This window comes from Symphodus melops (assembly GCF_947650265.1).
Source record: "Symphodus melops genome assembly, chromosome: 3".
Classification (NCBI taxonomy): Eukaryota; Metazoa; Chordata; class Actinopteri; order Labriformes; family Labridae; genus Symphodus; species Symphodus melops.
The window spans coordinates 2046433-2062376 of NC_136693.1; the positions used below are offsets into that span (position 1 = coordinate 2046433).

Below are 15944 nucleotides of genomic sequence, written 5' to 3' on the forward strand. Positions count from 1 at the left end.
ATAAAGCAGGAATAAAAAAAAGAGCGATATCTCAACAAACACACAAACACAGGCCTCCAAGTGCACAAAAACAAAGTCGACTTTGACGGGAAGTTTTCGAAACAAAGGCGTTTTTAGACGAGGATGTTTTGGAGGAGTTAGCGTGTGTAATAGCTCTGATAGCTAAGCCGTAGCTAATTTCTACAAAAAAGTTGGAGCGAGCTGATGTGTGAGTGCAGCAGGTAACAAAGAGGGCGGAGGTGATGTTAACATGGATCAATCTGATATAAAGGCACACTGTGTCATTACAGCATCAGGTGCTGTTGCTTCCTCTATCATCTCGAACCATCTTTTCTATGTCATGTTCTGCCTCCGAGCACACGCTAACATTAACCCGGAAAAAATTATATAATGCGGTCGAGTCCTTGGCAGAGGATGAACTCTTCAAGTGCTATTTTACTCTTTGCATGTTTGCCCAGCAGGCTAATAATCCGTGTCTGTAACAAGACGACGTGCAAGTCTGGGCAACGCAGGCAGGATATTAAGACCTGGAAGTGTATCATTAAGCATCCCTGCTGAGGAGATCAGGGGGGAATTCATGTGTATGCAGATCCTTGCAAAGAAAATGTATAATAAGGTCAAAGACGACAGATGTATGGATTAAAGGTGGTTGTTAGGCAGCGTCCCAGCATGCATCATGGGTGGTATAAGACGGGGAGGGACTGTATATGTGCCCACATGACAGGTTTGTACCCTGCAGACACTTCCTGCCTTCATCTCAAGCCGTCGTCCGTCACCTTCACCGTGCACATGGATGTGATGTGATGGCATGTTTTGGACTCGCTGAAGCTGGGAAGGTTTTGGCGTGTGGGGTTCATTAAAGGTCATAATATGAAAAAAAGCGGAACAAAGAAAAACAACAAGTTTGATTTACTGCCGACAGGAAGGTATGAGAGAGAATTACACAGTCGGTAACACTCCTGCTTCCCAGGAGCCGAGTGTGCACCCAAAGCTTGTTCCTCACAACATGAGTCAGTCATGAAGAAATGTTGTTGTCCAAACTTATAATAATAAAAAGCTTTCATTACAAGAAACCACCATGATCATTTTACAAACCACTTTCCCATGAGAGAAAATAACAGCAGGCCAGTTTAAAACCTCCTGTAAATACCAGCCGCTGCATTTACTGCTCTGTTTGAATTACAGTAAAGCAGCCTGAACATCTGCAACATCTGTTTATGTACAGAAAGCAAACAGTCACATGCTGCTCTCCACTGGCTGCATGAATAAAGAGATTCACACAGTGTGAGAAATGAGACCAGTTTAAAGATCCGTCTTTATATTTTCCCCTGAAATGTATAAAAGTGATTTCACAGGCTGAAGAAGTTCTGACCGGATTTTTTTTCCCCTGTGGGAGTGTTACCCACAGCTAAAGGGGAGGGGCTACTGCCCTTTGTGATGTCATGAAGGGTAAATCTCCAAACGGCCTGTTTTGAGCACACATTTTCTAAAGAGTGGAGCAGGCAGAAGACGGAGAGGACGGACTTTTCTAAATCATATGGAGGTCTGTAGACAGACTATAAACACATGTTAGAGTTAGAGGAACATGGGGAAGGGTAGTTTGGATAATATGCGACATTTAAGGCCAATAAAAAGGTAAATTACAGTGCACACTACAGTTGACTCATTGTATTGTTTGTACTTAAGAAAACTGATATACACTCCTCTTAGAAGTGAAATATAAAGTGTCCTTAATCGTTTGGCTTTTCACATTAAACTTCACACAGAGCTGTAAGCTGTCAGAGGAACTTTAAACAAGGTGTCTGAACAGGAAACATCTGCTGACGTTACCTCCAGAGCGTCTCCTCCACATGTGGAAGTCCAGTAAACCTTAAAGGCTCGAGTACCAGGAGGCCGGCCGGGATGGTGATGGTACTCACAGAACAATAAATCACATTTATAAACATGTTCCTTCAGGTCGCACAGATGCACTCGACAAATTGTGTTCATGTCGGCGGAACGGTAGTCTAAGACACACAGTTCAACATCTCAGTACACAAGTTTATAAGCCACCAAACACAGCTGCTGCACTCGTGTGTGTGTGTGTGTGTGTGTGTGTGTGTAAAGATAACTAACCATGTTCTAAATGAAAATCAAAAACAGGCCGTAAACAAAGTCATTCCTGCCTCACTTATTGCTGACAGATGTCCCCGCGGAGCAGAGCTGAGGGGCGAACTCGAGGCGAAGTATAACACAAAATAAAAACCATGAAACCACATCCAAGGCCTTCATTCAAAAAAAAAGGAAAGAGCTCAGATCAGACGCTGCTCCTCCTGCTCGGGGTGTATTTGAGTCGGCTCCTTTCAGACAGTTTAGTCAAAAATAAATAAATAAATCAGACAACCACAGAGGTGTGACTGCGCTGAGCTCAAAAATCTAAAAACAGAGATCAGGAGTACACAATGTGGTAACTGAAGGCTTTTAGTGGTCTGTCAGGAGATGTTGCCAATAAACTTGTTGTTTAATCTTTTTTTGTGGAAGGAAAATCAGCCTTTGTGTTCAACATCATGGGGAAACTTTTCAATATGCTTCTCATAATTAAGCAGCATCAAACAATCGGACTGTGTCACGGAGTCAAGGTGCACTGCAGACAGACTCACCGAGCTCCGGGTTCATTGCATGATTTCAGCCTGATGTCACCATTAAGTATTTTTTAAATGAACAAAATATAAACGGGATGCGAATACTTGAAGAAGAAGAAGAAGAAGAAGAAGGAGAAGGAGAAGAAGAAGAAGAAGAAGAAGAAGAAGAAGAAGAAGGAGAAGAAGAAGAAGAAGAAGGAGAAGAAGAAGAAGAAGAAGGAGGAGAAGAAGAAGAAGAAGAAGAAGAAGAAGAAGAAGAAGAAGAAGAAGAAAAAGAAGAAGAAGAAGAAGAAGAAGAAGAAGAAGAAGAAGAAGGAGAAGAAGAAGAAGAAGAAGGAGAAGAAGAAGAAGAAGAAGAAGAAGAAGAACAAGGAGAAGAAGAAGAAGAAGAAGGAGAAGAAGAAGAAGAAGAAGAAGAAGAAGAACAAGGAGAAGAAGAAGAAGAAGAAGAAGAAGAAGAAGAAGGAGAAGAAGAAGAAGAAGAAGGAGAAGAAGAAGAAGAAGAAGAAGAAGAAGAAGAAGAAGAAGAAGAAGAAGGAGAAGAAGAAGAAGAAGAAGAAGGAGAAGATGATGTATGGTCGGTACATTAAGCGCTCTCTCTCCGCTCCATCAAACACACACACACACACACACACACACACACACACACACACACACACACACACACACACACACACACACACACACACGCACACTGAATCAACACAAGCGGCGCCAGAGGAGAACAAGAATGTTAACTGACTTCACTGTGTGTTTTGTGTCTCAGAAAAGAGGCGAGCAGCTCTGTTGTGAGTCTTTCACTCTGCATTCAATAACCATTTTGTCCATCACAACGTGTGGGCTGACTTTCATTCCATGCCAGCACTTCTCTGAAATCTGCCAAGACTTTTAAGTGAAAACGGGACAAATCTCCTTCTCCTCTTTTATCACTATTACAACCACCTGAGGAAATCCAGCCTGGACGTCATTTCAGTCCCACTTTACAGATTTTCCTTTTTTTTGGACTCTGGGTGGCCGAACAGAGAGGGACTCGCTCGGCCACATAAACATGAAGACAAAACGTGTTAAAACTCAGTCAGCTCAGTGGAAGTCATGGATGCTTCTCAGAAGAACAGGGGCAATAAAAAAAAATAAAAAAAGATGTGAGGCGCAGAAAATAAAACACAGGAAGGGAATGTGGAGAAGAAGGGAAATAATGAGGCTTCGTCATTTAGAGTTGAGTTGTAATTCCTCGTTTGACCAATATAAGCAAGTTGCCATTGCTATAAATACCCAAAAGGCTCGTGATAGAATAAAAGGTTCCCAACAACACACAACACATACACACAATCCACCTCACTGGATTCTGTCTCCCATGTTTAGAGGCTGCAGTACTCTTCCCTAAGCTCTCTTTCCCCTGTTTCCTACAACTTCAAAAAAAAAGAGAACTCTTATTTTGGAGGGGTTCTTCTTGTGTTAGTTACATCCAACATCCTCTCACTGGAGCGAGCGTGTGCAGAAGTGACGCCAAAGCGTCAGTAAACTCTGAGTGAGTCTCTGCTGCCCCCTGCTGGCCGAATAATCAGGAAAGCAAACGATCACAAACTGGTGAAAAGGTTTTATTTCACAAACGGAAGCTGCTCAGAGAGATGGCGATCATGTCCTCTGTTTCATGTGGACTTAACAACAAAAAGGTTTTAATACTGTTAGGAGATCTGCAGTCAGTTAAAAAACCAAGGGGAATTCTGGGTAACTGAGTCCAGCTTGTTTTGAGAGCTCAGTCATCTCCTCCGCACAGGCTCAGCAAAGCGTTCTGGTAGTCTCCTTTGGTGTGCTCCTGGAGGAAACAAACAAAGACAACGTGATTAATACATTAATAATGATTATCGTCACTTTTGATTTTTGATCTTCAACAACAACAAACACACAGACTGATACTCACAGCGATGGTCTGGTACAGCGATCTTTTGTGCTGCTTCTTGAACTCTGATCTGATCTTCATCAGGTCGACTTCACAGCGAGAAACGAGGATCCTGGTCACCACCTTCTCCTTCGCTCCTTTACCCTACAGAGAAAACATGAAGGACATTGGAGCCAGTGTGAGCACTATACAGTTTAAGGGAGGAAAAAACAAGATGGTGGAAAAGTCAAGAAATTTGCATAAAAATAAATAACAATAAATACACAGGATATGAAGAGAGTAAAGTGAAAACAACAAGTCTGTCTATAAAATGTACCTTCATTGCTTCACTGAGTCTGTTGGCGAAGTACAGCTGCTTGTTTTCAAAGCACTCCACTGTGAAAAGAGGAAACACAGGTCCATTCAAAAATAAAGATTTTAATTAAAAGTCACATCTTATACAAACGTCACTTCACAGATGTGTCCTCTGGTCTGTCTTCTCTGTCTTCTGCCTGCTCCACTTTTCAGAAAATGTGTGCTCAAACAGGCCGTTTGGAGATTTTCCCTTTATGACATCACAAAGGGCAGTAGCCCCTCCCCCCTAGGTGGGTGACACTCCCACAGCTAGGTGTTTGTTCTGCCCTCTGAGTCTGCCTTCTCACCGTAAACAATAGGACATGGAGCCAGAAAGCAGCGAGTACACCCGAGCCCTTCCAGAGAGGGGGCGTGGTCAGACACAGCTCATTTACATATTTAAAGGTACAGACGCAGAAACAGCCTGTTCTGAGCAGGGCTGAAATAGAGGGGTTTATAGACATGATCAAATACAGGATCAGAGTGGATTTACAACGAGAGACTCTTTTCTTACCCAGCGTGAGGAAGGACTTCTCCAGATCTCCCTTCACCTCCTTCCTGATGCTCTCCTGCATGTCGTATGGACTGTAGCTCTTATACCTCTGGAACACTGACGGCAAAACAAATCGGAGTCGAATGTATAAAACGTCGGCGCTGAATCTGACTATCATGAAGTGTTGTGTTTCAGTCGTATAGCTCACCTTTCTGCAGGTGTGGGACGCTCCTCTGAGACATGATGGAGATCCAGGTCGCCACGTCAGTTCCCTTTCTCTTCACCCCGGCTTCATACAGAGACTGACGGGATCACATGAGAGAAGACAAGATAACGTCTTATTGATCCTCCACTGGGAGAATGTTAGTGGTCACAAGTAAAAAAAAAAAATCGGCATATTTACAGTAGTTAAATAGAAAAAGAAAGATTCAGTGAAAGTAAAGTAGTACTTAAAGCACGCACTAAGTGCACTTTGAATTTTTCAAATAGGTACTAAAAAAGTATTTTTGTCTTGAAGAAACATTTTTTAAATAGACTGAATAGTTTGACTCACTCTGGCGTCCTCGTCAATCTTCTCATAGTCGACCACATTTGAGGGCTCATCTCTTTTTGTCTGTAAACAAAGAAAAAAACATTATGATTAGTGTTCAAATTAAAAAAATAATAATACACCATGGTGTTTTAAAGGGCTTTCACACTTGCAGAAAACTCCTAAAAAAAAAAAATTCCTGACATTTTTCCTGATAGGCATTTTTCATGGTGCTGTTTAATGTTGTGTGTTCACAGGTATGTAAGCTGAAGATAAGATACCTGCACCAGAGCCAGCAGCAGTTTCAAGAAGTCTCCCGACGTGTCTCCGGCCACGTCTTTCTCCAAATCCTTTTTAAACGCTACAGAGGGAAAAAACAAAAACAGACATTATGAATGGTTTGGCACTGTAGTTTCATCCAGCTGCCACTAGATGGTGACATAGAGCACTTCTTTTTTTTTTTTTTTAGCATTTGTCAAGTGTTTATACATTTTCTGCAGGTTTATATATTATAATTTAAAACAGCAGGTTGTCTCACTTACTGTCTTTATAAACCTTCTTGATATCCACCAGTTCTTCTTTGCTTCTGGAGCAGACGATCTCAATCAGGGTCTCCTCGTCTGTTCCCAGTCCCTGAGACATCAAAACCCAGCAGGTAAGACCTTTTTATTTCACACATGATCAGATCTTAAATGATGGTTGCAGTGAGAAGTTTAGAGGACTGAAAACAACAAGTCCCTCATTCATAAGTATGATATTTGGAGTTAATATACGGAGTTTAAGGTGTGACTCTGACCTTCATGGAGGCTTTGAGCTCATTGGCGTCGTACTGAGCCGTGCTCTTCATCAGACCCAACATCAGAGCCTCCAAAGAGCCGGACAGCGCCCCCTTCAGGGCTGTGCTCAGATCCTGAAATTAGTTAAATAGTTATGTCATCCTCTGATTAAGGCCTCGATATGAAAACTTAATCTGTGCTGATGCAGGAGAAACATTTTGAACCTTCTTGGCGATTCGCTCATATTCGAAGGCGATCTCTCTCCGCTGGATGTAGCTGCGTCTGGTCAGGATATCGATGATGGTCTGTTCGTCGACGCCTGGAGAATTAAGTAAAGATATCATTTTAGATTAATTAATCAATTATTTCAGACAAATTGAGAGTATCCTGTGCTAAGAAGGGCTAAGAATCATTTTGTTTTCGGGGTCTAATTTTAATCCATTTATTTATAATTTAATTGGTAAAAACTGGTTTGCTGCTTCATTTATTCATCTTAATTTAATGCACTTTAGTTGTTTCTTTTACTTGTTTTACCTTTTAGGTATATAAGGCAATGACACTGGACTTTCTTATTTTTGTAACTTTTTATGTTGGGGTGAATTTGCATTTAATAGATTGGAGAACTGAAGAGAAACAGGAAATGATGGGAGGAGAGATTAGGAGGCGACACAAGGCCAGACTCGAACCCACAGCCCCTGTACACGAAGCACGAGTCATGTTATCAGTAGCGTCTGTTGGATCGTAGGTAGAAATCTGTGTCCTGACTCCACTACCTTTTTATTCCCTCTGTCTTCTTTCTCTCCCAGAAAGATAATTCCTCTTCGATGATTTTCACTGACAAACTGTTCCAGGTTTAATGTGTGCAGTCAGATTTTTTTTTTCTTTTAGTGTAGTCGGATAGAAAAGCTCTATACAAGCTCAAGTCCATTTACCATTTAACCTTGGAGGTTGACACGCAGGTTTTAACTTTTGAAGTTACCATGACGACCAATAAGCTATTTTAAACCAACAACCGTTGACTTGATTGAATCAAGGCTTTACATAATAGATCTCAGACGGTCTCAGCTGAGTGTTGATTTCACTCTGATCCTCAAATTAAAATCAGCTGCTTCTGTTTCACAGATTGAGAATTTTTTTTATTTAACAAAAAAAAAAAAAAAGTAAAAACTTCACTCTGCTCAAAAACATCCTGCTTTCACTGCAGCAGCTCACATACAGGAAGTAATCAGAGCAGCTGGAAAATCCTTCATGTGTCCACAAGAGTCAGACCTGTAGGATCGGCCGCACACACACACACACACACACACACACACACACACACACACTCTGATCTGACCAGAACAACATGCTGTTATAGTTTGAGCAGCTCATTGGTGGAAAGAAGCCGCTTTGTAATCTGATCTGTGACTGTAACAGGAATCAGAGTCTGAGTCACTGAACAACAAAGAAAAGTGAAAACTGCAGAGAGACAGATAAAAACACAACCACAGACCTGCACGATATGAGCTATGTGCTGTAACACTGTGCAGTACTGCAATAATGATATGAAGTGTAATAAAGAAATATTAAAAACTGCATTTTTTTTTTTTTAACGTGTTTCTGCTTTCAAGTCGATGCTAAATGAAGTTGAGAATGTTTATTTAAAAACAGCACATAAATTGATGTTACATAAAAATAGCACATCAAACAGATGTTGTTCTGTCTCCGACTGGTCCTATATGACAAACTAGTGCCTTGCTAAAGGTTCCTCGGTTTGTATTGAAAGTGCATCAACCGGCAGTGGAGGAATACGGACGCTGTTTTGGCTGCATTTGGAGCGGAAGTGGTTTGATGCAAATATTTTGAGAACAGGCATCGAGGGGTTAACTCACAGTTTTTATGTTTGTTTCTTTTGAATCCAAAACAAAAAGCCAAAGGCCGTTTTTTCCCCCTCATATTTAAACTGGTACCATCTGATGGTGTCTGTTCGATGAAGATAAATGATGACTGGACTTGAGCTTGTTTATTTATTTTCTCGTCTTCAGATGACTCAAAGCACTTTTCCTCCGCAGGTCACACCTTCACATTCACACACTGATGGCTGCTGTGTGAAGAGACCATCAGACACACACTTATACAACACCATGCGAAGCAGCGGGAGACAAAAGCTTTGTCGTTACAGTCAGTTCACTGAGTCACCTTTAGTCTTGATGGCGGTCTCCAGCCTTGCAGCATCTTTAGCCGGGTCAAAGTCCCGCACTGCCACCACGGTGGGATAGATGGGCTCTGGCTCCTGCAGAGGACATGTTCACGTCAGAGTCTGCTGCTGCTCATGAGGAGGCGGTAGAGAGATCAAATGTTCAAATACAGCAGGATGGATTTGGAGTGGTCGAGTCTTTGTCTCACACGTTTGGAGGATCAGTTACAGAAAACGGTTCAGCTCCTCAATTTAGGTAAAAACCAGAAAACCTCCTGAAATCAAACTGATTTATTCTTTATAGGATTCCCCCTCCACGTGAATCTTTGTAATCATCGCTCCGCCTGCAGTCTCAGTTTATCAGGTGAACTCTGGGTGGAGAACAAACCACACCTTTAGCTGCTGGAGACAGCAGTGAAGGCTGTAAAGATACAAGATGGGATCATATAGCTGGTTATATCATTTAGAAAGATTAACGCGGGGCGCAGGTGGATTAGTGGTTCGGTCGCGCCCCATGTGTGGAGGCGAGTCCTTCAAGGTGGGGGCCCAATTTCAAATGAGACCTGTGGCTCCTTTCCTCTCTCTCTCTCTCTCTCTCTCTCTCTCTCTCCCTCTCTCTCTCTCTCTAAAGATAAAAGAAATAAAAGATGAAGTGAAGCTCTGTCACAGACGGTGGAAGTCGCAGGTCGTCGACCCCTTCAAACACAATCTCACGTCCTGTTTCCTGTGTCAGCAGGCGACTCACCCCTCCGTACGACAGCGTCAGCTGACCCAGAATCTCAGACACGATCGCCATGTTGAGTCGACCTGCAGAGAGCCAAGACGAACAGGTCAGACATTTATGACACGGTATCTGATACATGAAGTGTCTTCAGTCGTCCTCATGGTTTATCAATAACATCCCAAAAAAAAAGACTGAGGATCGGAAACGTAGCATTTCAGGAGTGTTTGACGTGGACGTGCTGGTCTCTTTTCTCGGTTCTTGATTAATACAGAACACGGGAAAAAGATATCAGACGTATGCATTTGCAAAATTTGCACATTTTCGAAGCCAATTTGACCAAAAATGTGCAAATCCTGCAAATGTTTCCCGTCTGTACTGCGGCCCTAAAAGCAGTTGCCTGTCTAAGCTATTGACAAGCAGCACATCTGCTAATGATGGAACTAATATATGTACATAAGAAGAAAACATGCAGCATGACTTATGAACATACAAAGTAGCTGAAAACTCAGTTTGAGTTCGATGAATGAAAGTCTGTGTTTGCTCTCGCTGAAATCAGAAAGTGATCAACAGCCTGTTAATGTGTAAGTGTGCAGACTCCAGCAGGTGATAAACACCTGAGAGCCAGAGTACAGAGAGGTGTGTTTGATTTATTGACCTGGACATCCCAGAGGGTGCGTCTGCAGCAGAAACCACGGCTGCAGATAAGGGACATTGATAGCAAAGCAAACAGTGTGGAGCATGATATGTCACACACACACACACACACACACACACACACACACACACACACACACACACACACACACACACACACACACACACACACACAGTGGCGCCCCTGCAGCCAGCGTTCTTCACCATCTGCCAGTGTCCTGACCCTTCCTCTTCCTCCTCGTTTGTTCTTCTTTCTTTTTTCAACACAGATTTATTCCTCTTCTTTTTTCCAACTTTAACAAACGTTGGTTTTCATAACACAAACGCAGCGCAGTAAGACGAGGCCGCCGCCTTTGACAGGTGTCCTACTGTCATTTTGAGCCGCTGCTGTGGTTTCAAGTTTGTCTCCTTTTTGAATGATTTCAAACTGTATCTCAAGTCCTTAAAACGAGTTAATGGAAAAAAAGCAAAAATGATATATGAAAAACTTTCCCAAAGAATTGGACAACTAGCACATTATATACCCTTGTATATGTCATTATTTATTTCTCCTTGTAATTTACTTCTTTTTCTTCTCAGTTTTTTAATTGTTCCTTTAAGACTGTTGTTTAATTTCTCTATTTTGAAATGAAGTGCTAAATATTGACAATTTAATTTGTTTTTCACATTAACGTTGCAATTTTATGTACTTGTTTTCTACGTTTGTACTACAAGAAACATTTAGTAAAGTTTTTTTTTAAAGCGCGCACACACACACACACACACACACACACACGCACACACACACACACACACACACGCACACACACACACACACACACACACACACAGTTTACTCAAACTCCACTGTGAATTTAACACAATTGAGAAGAACCGGAAACCTCTTCACTTCTAACACAACATTCCCAGGAAGCGTGTCAGGGTCGGTGTGTCGTCACCTAGCAACAGCTGACACAAACAGTCCCTGCACAGTTTTAGCCATAAAACAAAAATCCTCATTGTTTATGTAAGAGCTTGTGTACAGTACAGTATGTAGAGAATGGAAGACTTTTTATTCCCTCCATGTCCTCATCCAACAAATGAGATCACTCATTTCAAAGTTTGCGTGCAGCCCGAGCTGTAGTGAATCGTCTTAAACGTTTTAAACTCAAGCAGTTAGCAGAACACTTTAATGAATCCTCTTCTTGCTGGATCATTTAGATTTTTGCAGGAAATAAAAGTCCTCAGAAGTTGTAACGAACGTCTTTTTTTTTTCTTTCTAATCTAACGGCAGAATCAGGCGATGAAGAAACTCTGCCCTCCTGTTTCCAGCTAACGGTGCTCCATCACCTCTCTGTGATCCTCCCTTCACTACATGACATGATCATGATACTCTGCTAATTACAGGCAGGCAGAGAGCAGAGTGCCGCACCCGTCCATCCAAAGTCTCCCACGAGTCACATCCTAACCTTTCATGCATCGAAGAAAGCCTCTCTGAGACTTGTTTACACATGCTTCTTGCTGTTTTAGCTGATCTGTGATTCGTGCGTGCGTTGAGTCGAGCGTGGCTGAAAGTCTCCGTGCAAACTAAAGAGTTCGAGGTGTGTTTTCATGTCTCCTTACCTTCAGAGAGGCAGCAGCAGCAGAGAGCCGAACGAGCAGAAGCAGCAGCTCCGTTATGATCCACAACGGGACAGGGTGTGGTTTTAAATACCAGCTGACTCACACACACACACACACACACACACACACACACTCACACACACGCTCTCTCTCTCTCTCTCTCTCTCTGGCCAATCTGACTCCCTGGATGACTCAGTGGACAGGACTTTTACACATCAAACTGAACGTAGGGGCATAAATTCCTCACTTAGGTTCTAATCGCCTCGCCTGCTCTCTATCTTATTTGGAAGATCAGAGACAAAGCTGGTTTCTGATTGGTTGTCAGGTTTCCACTAAAGTAGTATGCAGGGACTTCATGAAGGAGTGGGCAACACTTTGCATTGACAGAAACCATCATAATACTTCACTCTTTATTTAGTACAGGAGGCGTTCTGATTGTTGCCTCCCTGTGGATGCTTTGCAGAAAAACAGCATGTGCTACGCTACATATCTACATGAAGGAAGTGGAAAGACCACTCCTCAGTGTGTGCACGATGTGCTGACCCAGACATCTGAGCTGTTCCCACCTCTGTCAGTGAGCTCACTTCCTGCAGAGAGACACCTTACACTGTGTTAGTAAGGAGTGGTGCTGCTTGTTCTCCGTGCATTCCTGTCGCTTAACAACCTTTTATCAAACCAATAAAATCCTGCCTCTACGCCCTACCACGCCCGCTTTATCACTCACTGTGCAGATAAACATTAGCAGAGCTGGTTGACCTGTAATGAAAACACCTCGCCGGTCCAACATCCCCTCCCACTGATAACGCCGCATCTCCTGTGAACTCAGTCGACACCAGATTTGTTTTAACTTTTAAAATTCGTCCATAAAGAAAGAGTGGCTGTAAGACAAACTCCAGCTTGAGACAGTCGCTGGAAGGAAAGTGAAACTCTTGATGAACTTTGGTGGAAAGCAGAACAAACACAGGAAGGTGTTAAACACACCTTTGGCAGAGATTCAGAGATACACGGGAGGCTTCCCTGTGCTAAAGCTGCAAGTGAAGAGCTTTTAAAGACGCTAACTGCTGAGATCTTCTGTTTCGGGCAAAGTATATCGAGCCAGTCAAAAAAAAGAAGACAATTCACTTAACGGGCATCAGAGAGTGAGTAAAACACAAGCAAAGATCATGAGAGGAGAAAACCACGGCAGGAAGTGCAAACGAACGAGCTTAAATCTGATCAGACACACAGGTGCTGACAGGAAGTGAGCAGAGGCGGCGCACAACATCGCCAGCGGTTCTTCATCACGATCAAAACATTGTCAAGTCGCTGATGATGATATGAGGAGGGGCATTCATGAAAGACCTGGGTCTTTAGCTTTTCCTTAAAGGTGCAAAGGGATTCAGCAGATCGAATGGAGATTGATAGTTCATTCCACCACCGGGGGGCGACAGAGGAGAAGAGTCCAGTTAGCGTCTTGGGACCCTGTTGGATCAGACTCCTTTCATTGGCAGAGCGCAGTGTAGAGAGTTTAGGTGAGGAGGATCTGTGTGCAGAAAAGTTTTTAAATTTAATGTGAACAGTAAGTGGGAGCGAGTGTAAGGAGATGAACAGGAAGGTAATGGACTCAGGCCAACGGAATGACATCATCTGCAAACAAGCTAAGCAAACATCCGATGTTAGGAAATGAGGTATTCCCCCTGTCCCATGTCTCAAACTTCCTTGACCCTTGCAAAACAAAAAAGGCTCCTTGCTGTCTGAGAGGATCTGAGATTTTTACAGGACGTCTAAAACACTCAGCTAAAGATGAACAGCTGATCCAAAGTCAGAATCCAGCTCAGTGTTCAGTATGGTCGTCTGTCTGCTTGGCCTCAGCTGGAGCCTGTTGTGCAACATATAACTCTTCACTTAGTAAAGGAAACTCCTTTTGTGTGAAAGTGGAAATCTATTGTTTGTTTGTGTTTTTTAACCTTCAGCAAGAAACACACGGTGCAGAAGTCTTCCTGCGTTAGAGGAGCGGAGAGTTCATCAGGTGGAGTAATCCAGAGGAATGTGAGCTGGAGTTCATGCTGCCCCCACGGGGAGAAAGTAAACTCACACTCAGACTGTGTTGCAAGTTTTGACCCAATCAGAAGCTGCGGATTTTATAACACAGATACGTTAAAGTTTGCAATAATGAGGACGATAAAACCAGTAAAGTTTCAAGTAAAGAGGCTTTCTGTAGAAGTTCTTTGAGACTGGAAGTGAAGGAGGGACAAAAAGGGAGGCCGTTTGATTGGATGAGAGAATAAGCTGTGGATGCTACACAAATTACCCACAATGCAAAGTGGTAACCATAAAAAAAAAAAAAAAAGAGGAAGAATGGAAACTAGTTGAGATTTCACAACCTGGCGCTCCACTCAGACTCAGGCTTGTCGTCTCGCTTAAAGGGTCAAGTTCAGGTCTGAAAGTCGATGCAGTTATTGTTGGCATGGTTACCGTGGAGACAGAGGCAGAGTCACAGCGTGTGTGAGTCACGTCTGTGTGTCAGCGTGTGTTTGTTTGTTTGTTCCAGAGAGTCGGTTTGGAAACAGATGTGGAGAATATTTTTTCTGCTCTGTGAAAAGAAAAAACCTGTTTCTGCGTCTTTTACTGAAAACTGTTTTCTGAAGTTTTTTTTTTCCACTTTCTATCCGTCATCGAGTTGATCTCTGTCATCATTTAGTTTGTGTGACGATAATAAATCCCCTCATTTGGACTTTGTTAAAGTGATTTATTGGGTCAGATTATGGATTGTCGCTGGCCTTATGATGGAGCGTAACAGTCCCATCATGCTCGGGAACAAAGGGAGGAAGGCCTGACTTCGATCTATAAGGTGGGCTGTGATACCAAGGACACCTAACCGCTGCATGGTGCCTCCTAGTGGTGTGAAGGGGAATTAACTTGCAGTGAAACATGCACTATTTCTCCACTATCAGACAACTTTATTAAACAAAAAAAAGGCAATTCAGTGTCACAGTCTTTCTTTTTCCTATTAAAATTTTTGTTTGATAAAAACGCAATCTTGAGTGTTTATAATTGTGATTCAGATCCTTTACATTGATACGCACTCTGAACTTAGAAGTCTTGGCACTTCTTCTATAATGACCATTATGCACAAAAGCTGAAACCTTTAAAAGTGTCAAACAAATAACTGCATTCATGTTGCAGTTCTTCTCGTGTCCACAGGAGGGCAGCATGGGCCGGTTTCACCTCACAAATTCTGCTGGCTGTGAACCTCAGAGCTTAGTTAACTCCCTTCATGATGACTAAACCAGAATCAAACATTTCAAATAAAAACAGTCCTTGAAGGGAACTAAAGCCGCATTAACATGCCACGGTGTCTGACCATTCAGGGTTATGGAGATAAGACAACAGAGGAGCTAAATCCAGAGAAATCGAATCTCTTTTTCCAAGTTCTGATCCAAACACATGAAGCGACAGGTCTGATGACTTTGTCAGAACTTGAAGGTTTGTATCTGATAAATGTCTTCAAAACATTTCTAACATCTGCAAGGGGACGTGACTTTTGTCCATAATAAATTATATATTTTCAGGGTGAACAGAAACAAAACGTTCTGCAACACAAGTTTAAATCGCAGCGTGACACCTCTCAAAATGTCTCCTCCGGCAGAGAGGAGTGCCACACAGTCGCTCTGAAGCATTGCCGGATCTGTGGTCTGGCACAGGTAGCCTGAGCACCTGAGTTCAAATCCTCTGTTTCGCTGACGCTGAACTTAACCTTGTTATGAGCTAATCCTTCTCAGGGCCAAATTAACAGTTTAAGCTGAGGCCACCACAATATGTTCCCTGCTGAGATGCTATCAAACAAACCATGAGGTGCCGTATGGACACCTGGGCCCAAAATACAGCCGACCTATAGAGGACAGACTTCATCACTATAGAGATTTAAAAAAAGAGCAAAGACCTGAGTTCTGCACGGAGAAATAAGTGAGCGAGAGGTTTGGATCGGTCTGAGGAGCAGCTGCACCATCATCGAGTTAAATCATCGACACTCGTCACTGTGCATGGGTTGGGTGCGTGTTATCACCGACTTTCTCAATCCCACGTTTTCCGTCTCTCTCCAGCTGTTAAAACCAACAGAGGAGGGAGCCGATGATAAAGAAAAAGTTCAGTTTGGG

General features: G+C 42.7%; 1 protein-coding gene across 1 annotated transcript; it reads right to left on the reverse strand.

Moving 5' to 3' along the window:
- Window positions 1–4203: 4203 nt before the first annotated feature.
- On the reverse strand, window positions 4204–11956 carry LOC306821614 (annexin A2-A-like). The gene is made up of 13 exons (XM_079340148.1): window positions 11809–11956; window positions 9574–9635; window positions 8831–8924; window positions 6877–6971; window positions 6673–6786; window positions 6419–6509; window positions 6158–6237; window positions 5901–5960; window positions 5556–5649; window positions 5369–5464; window positions 4838–4896; window positions 4543–4665; window positions 4204–4437 (listed from the first exon to the last, which is right to left on the reverse strand). Exons 2-13 carry the CDS (start codon window positions 9622–9624, stop codon window positions 4378–4380), a joined length of 1017 nt encoding a protein of 338 aa, XP_079196274.1. The 5' UTR covers window positions 9625–9635; window positions 11809–11956; the 3' UTR covers window positions 4204–4377.
- Window positions 11957–15944: the final 3988 nt, after the last annotated feature.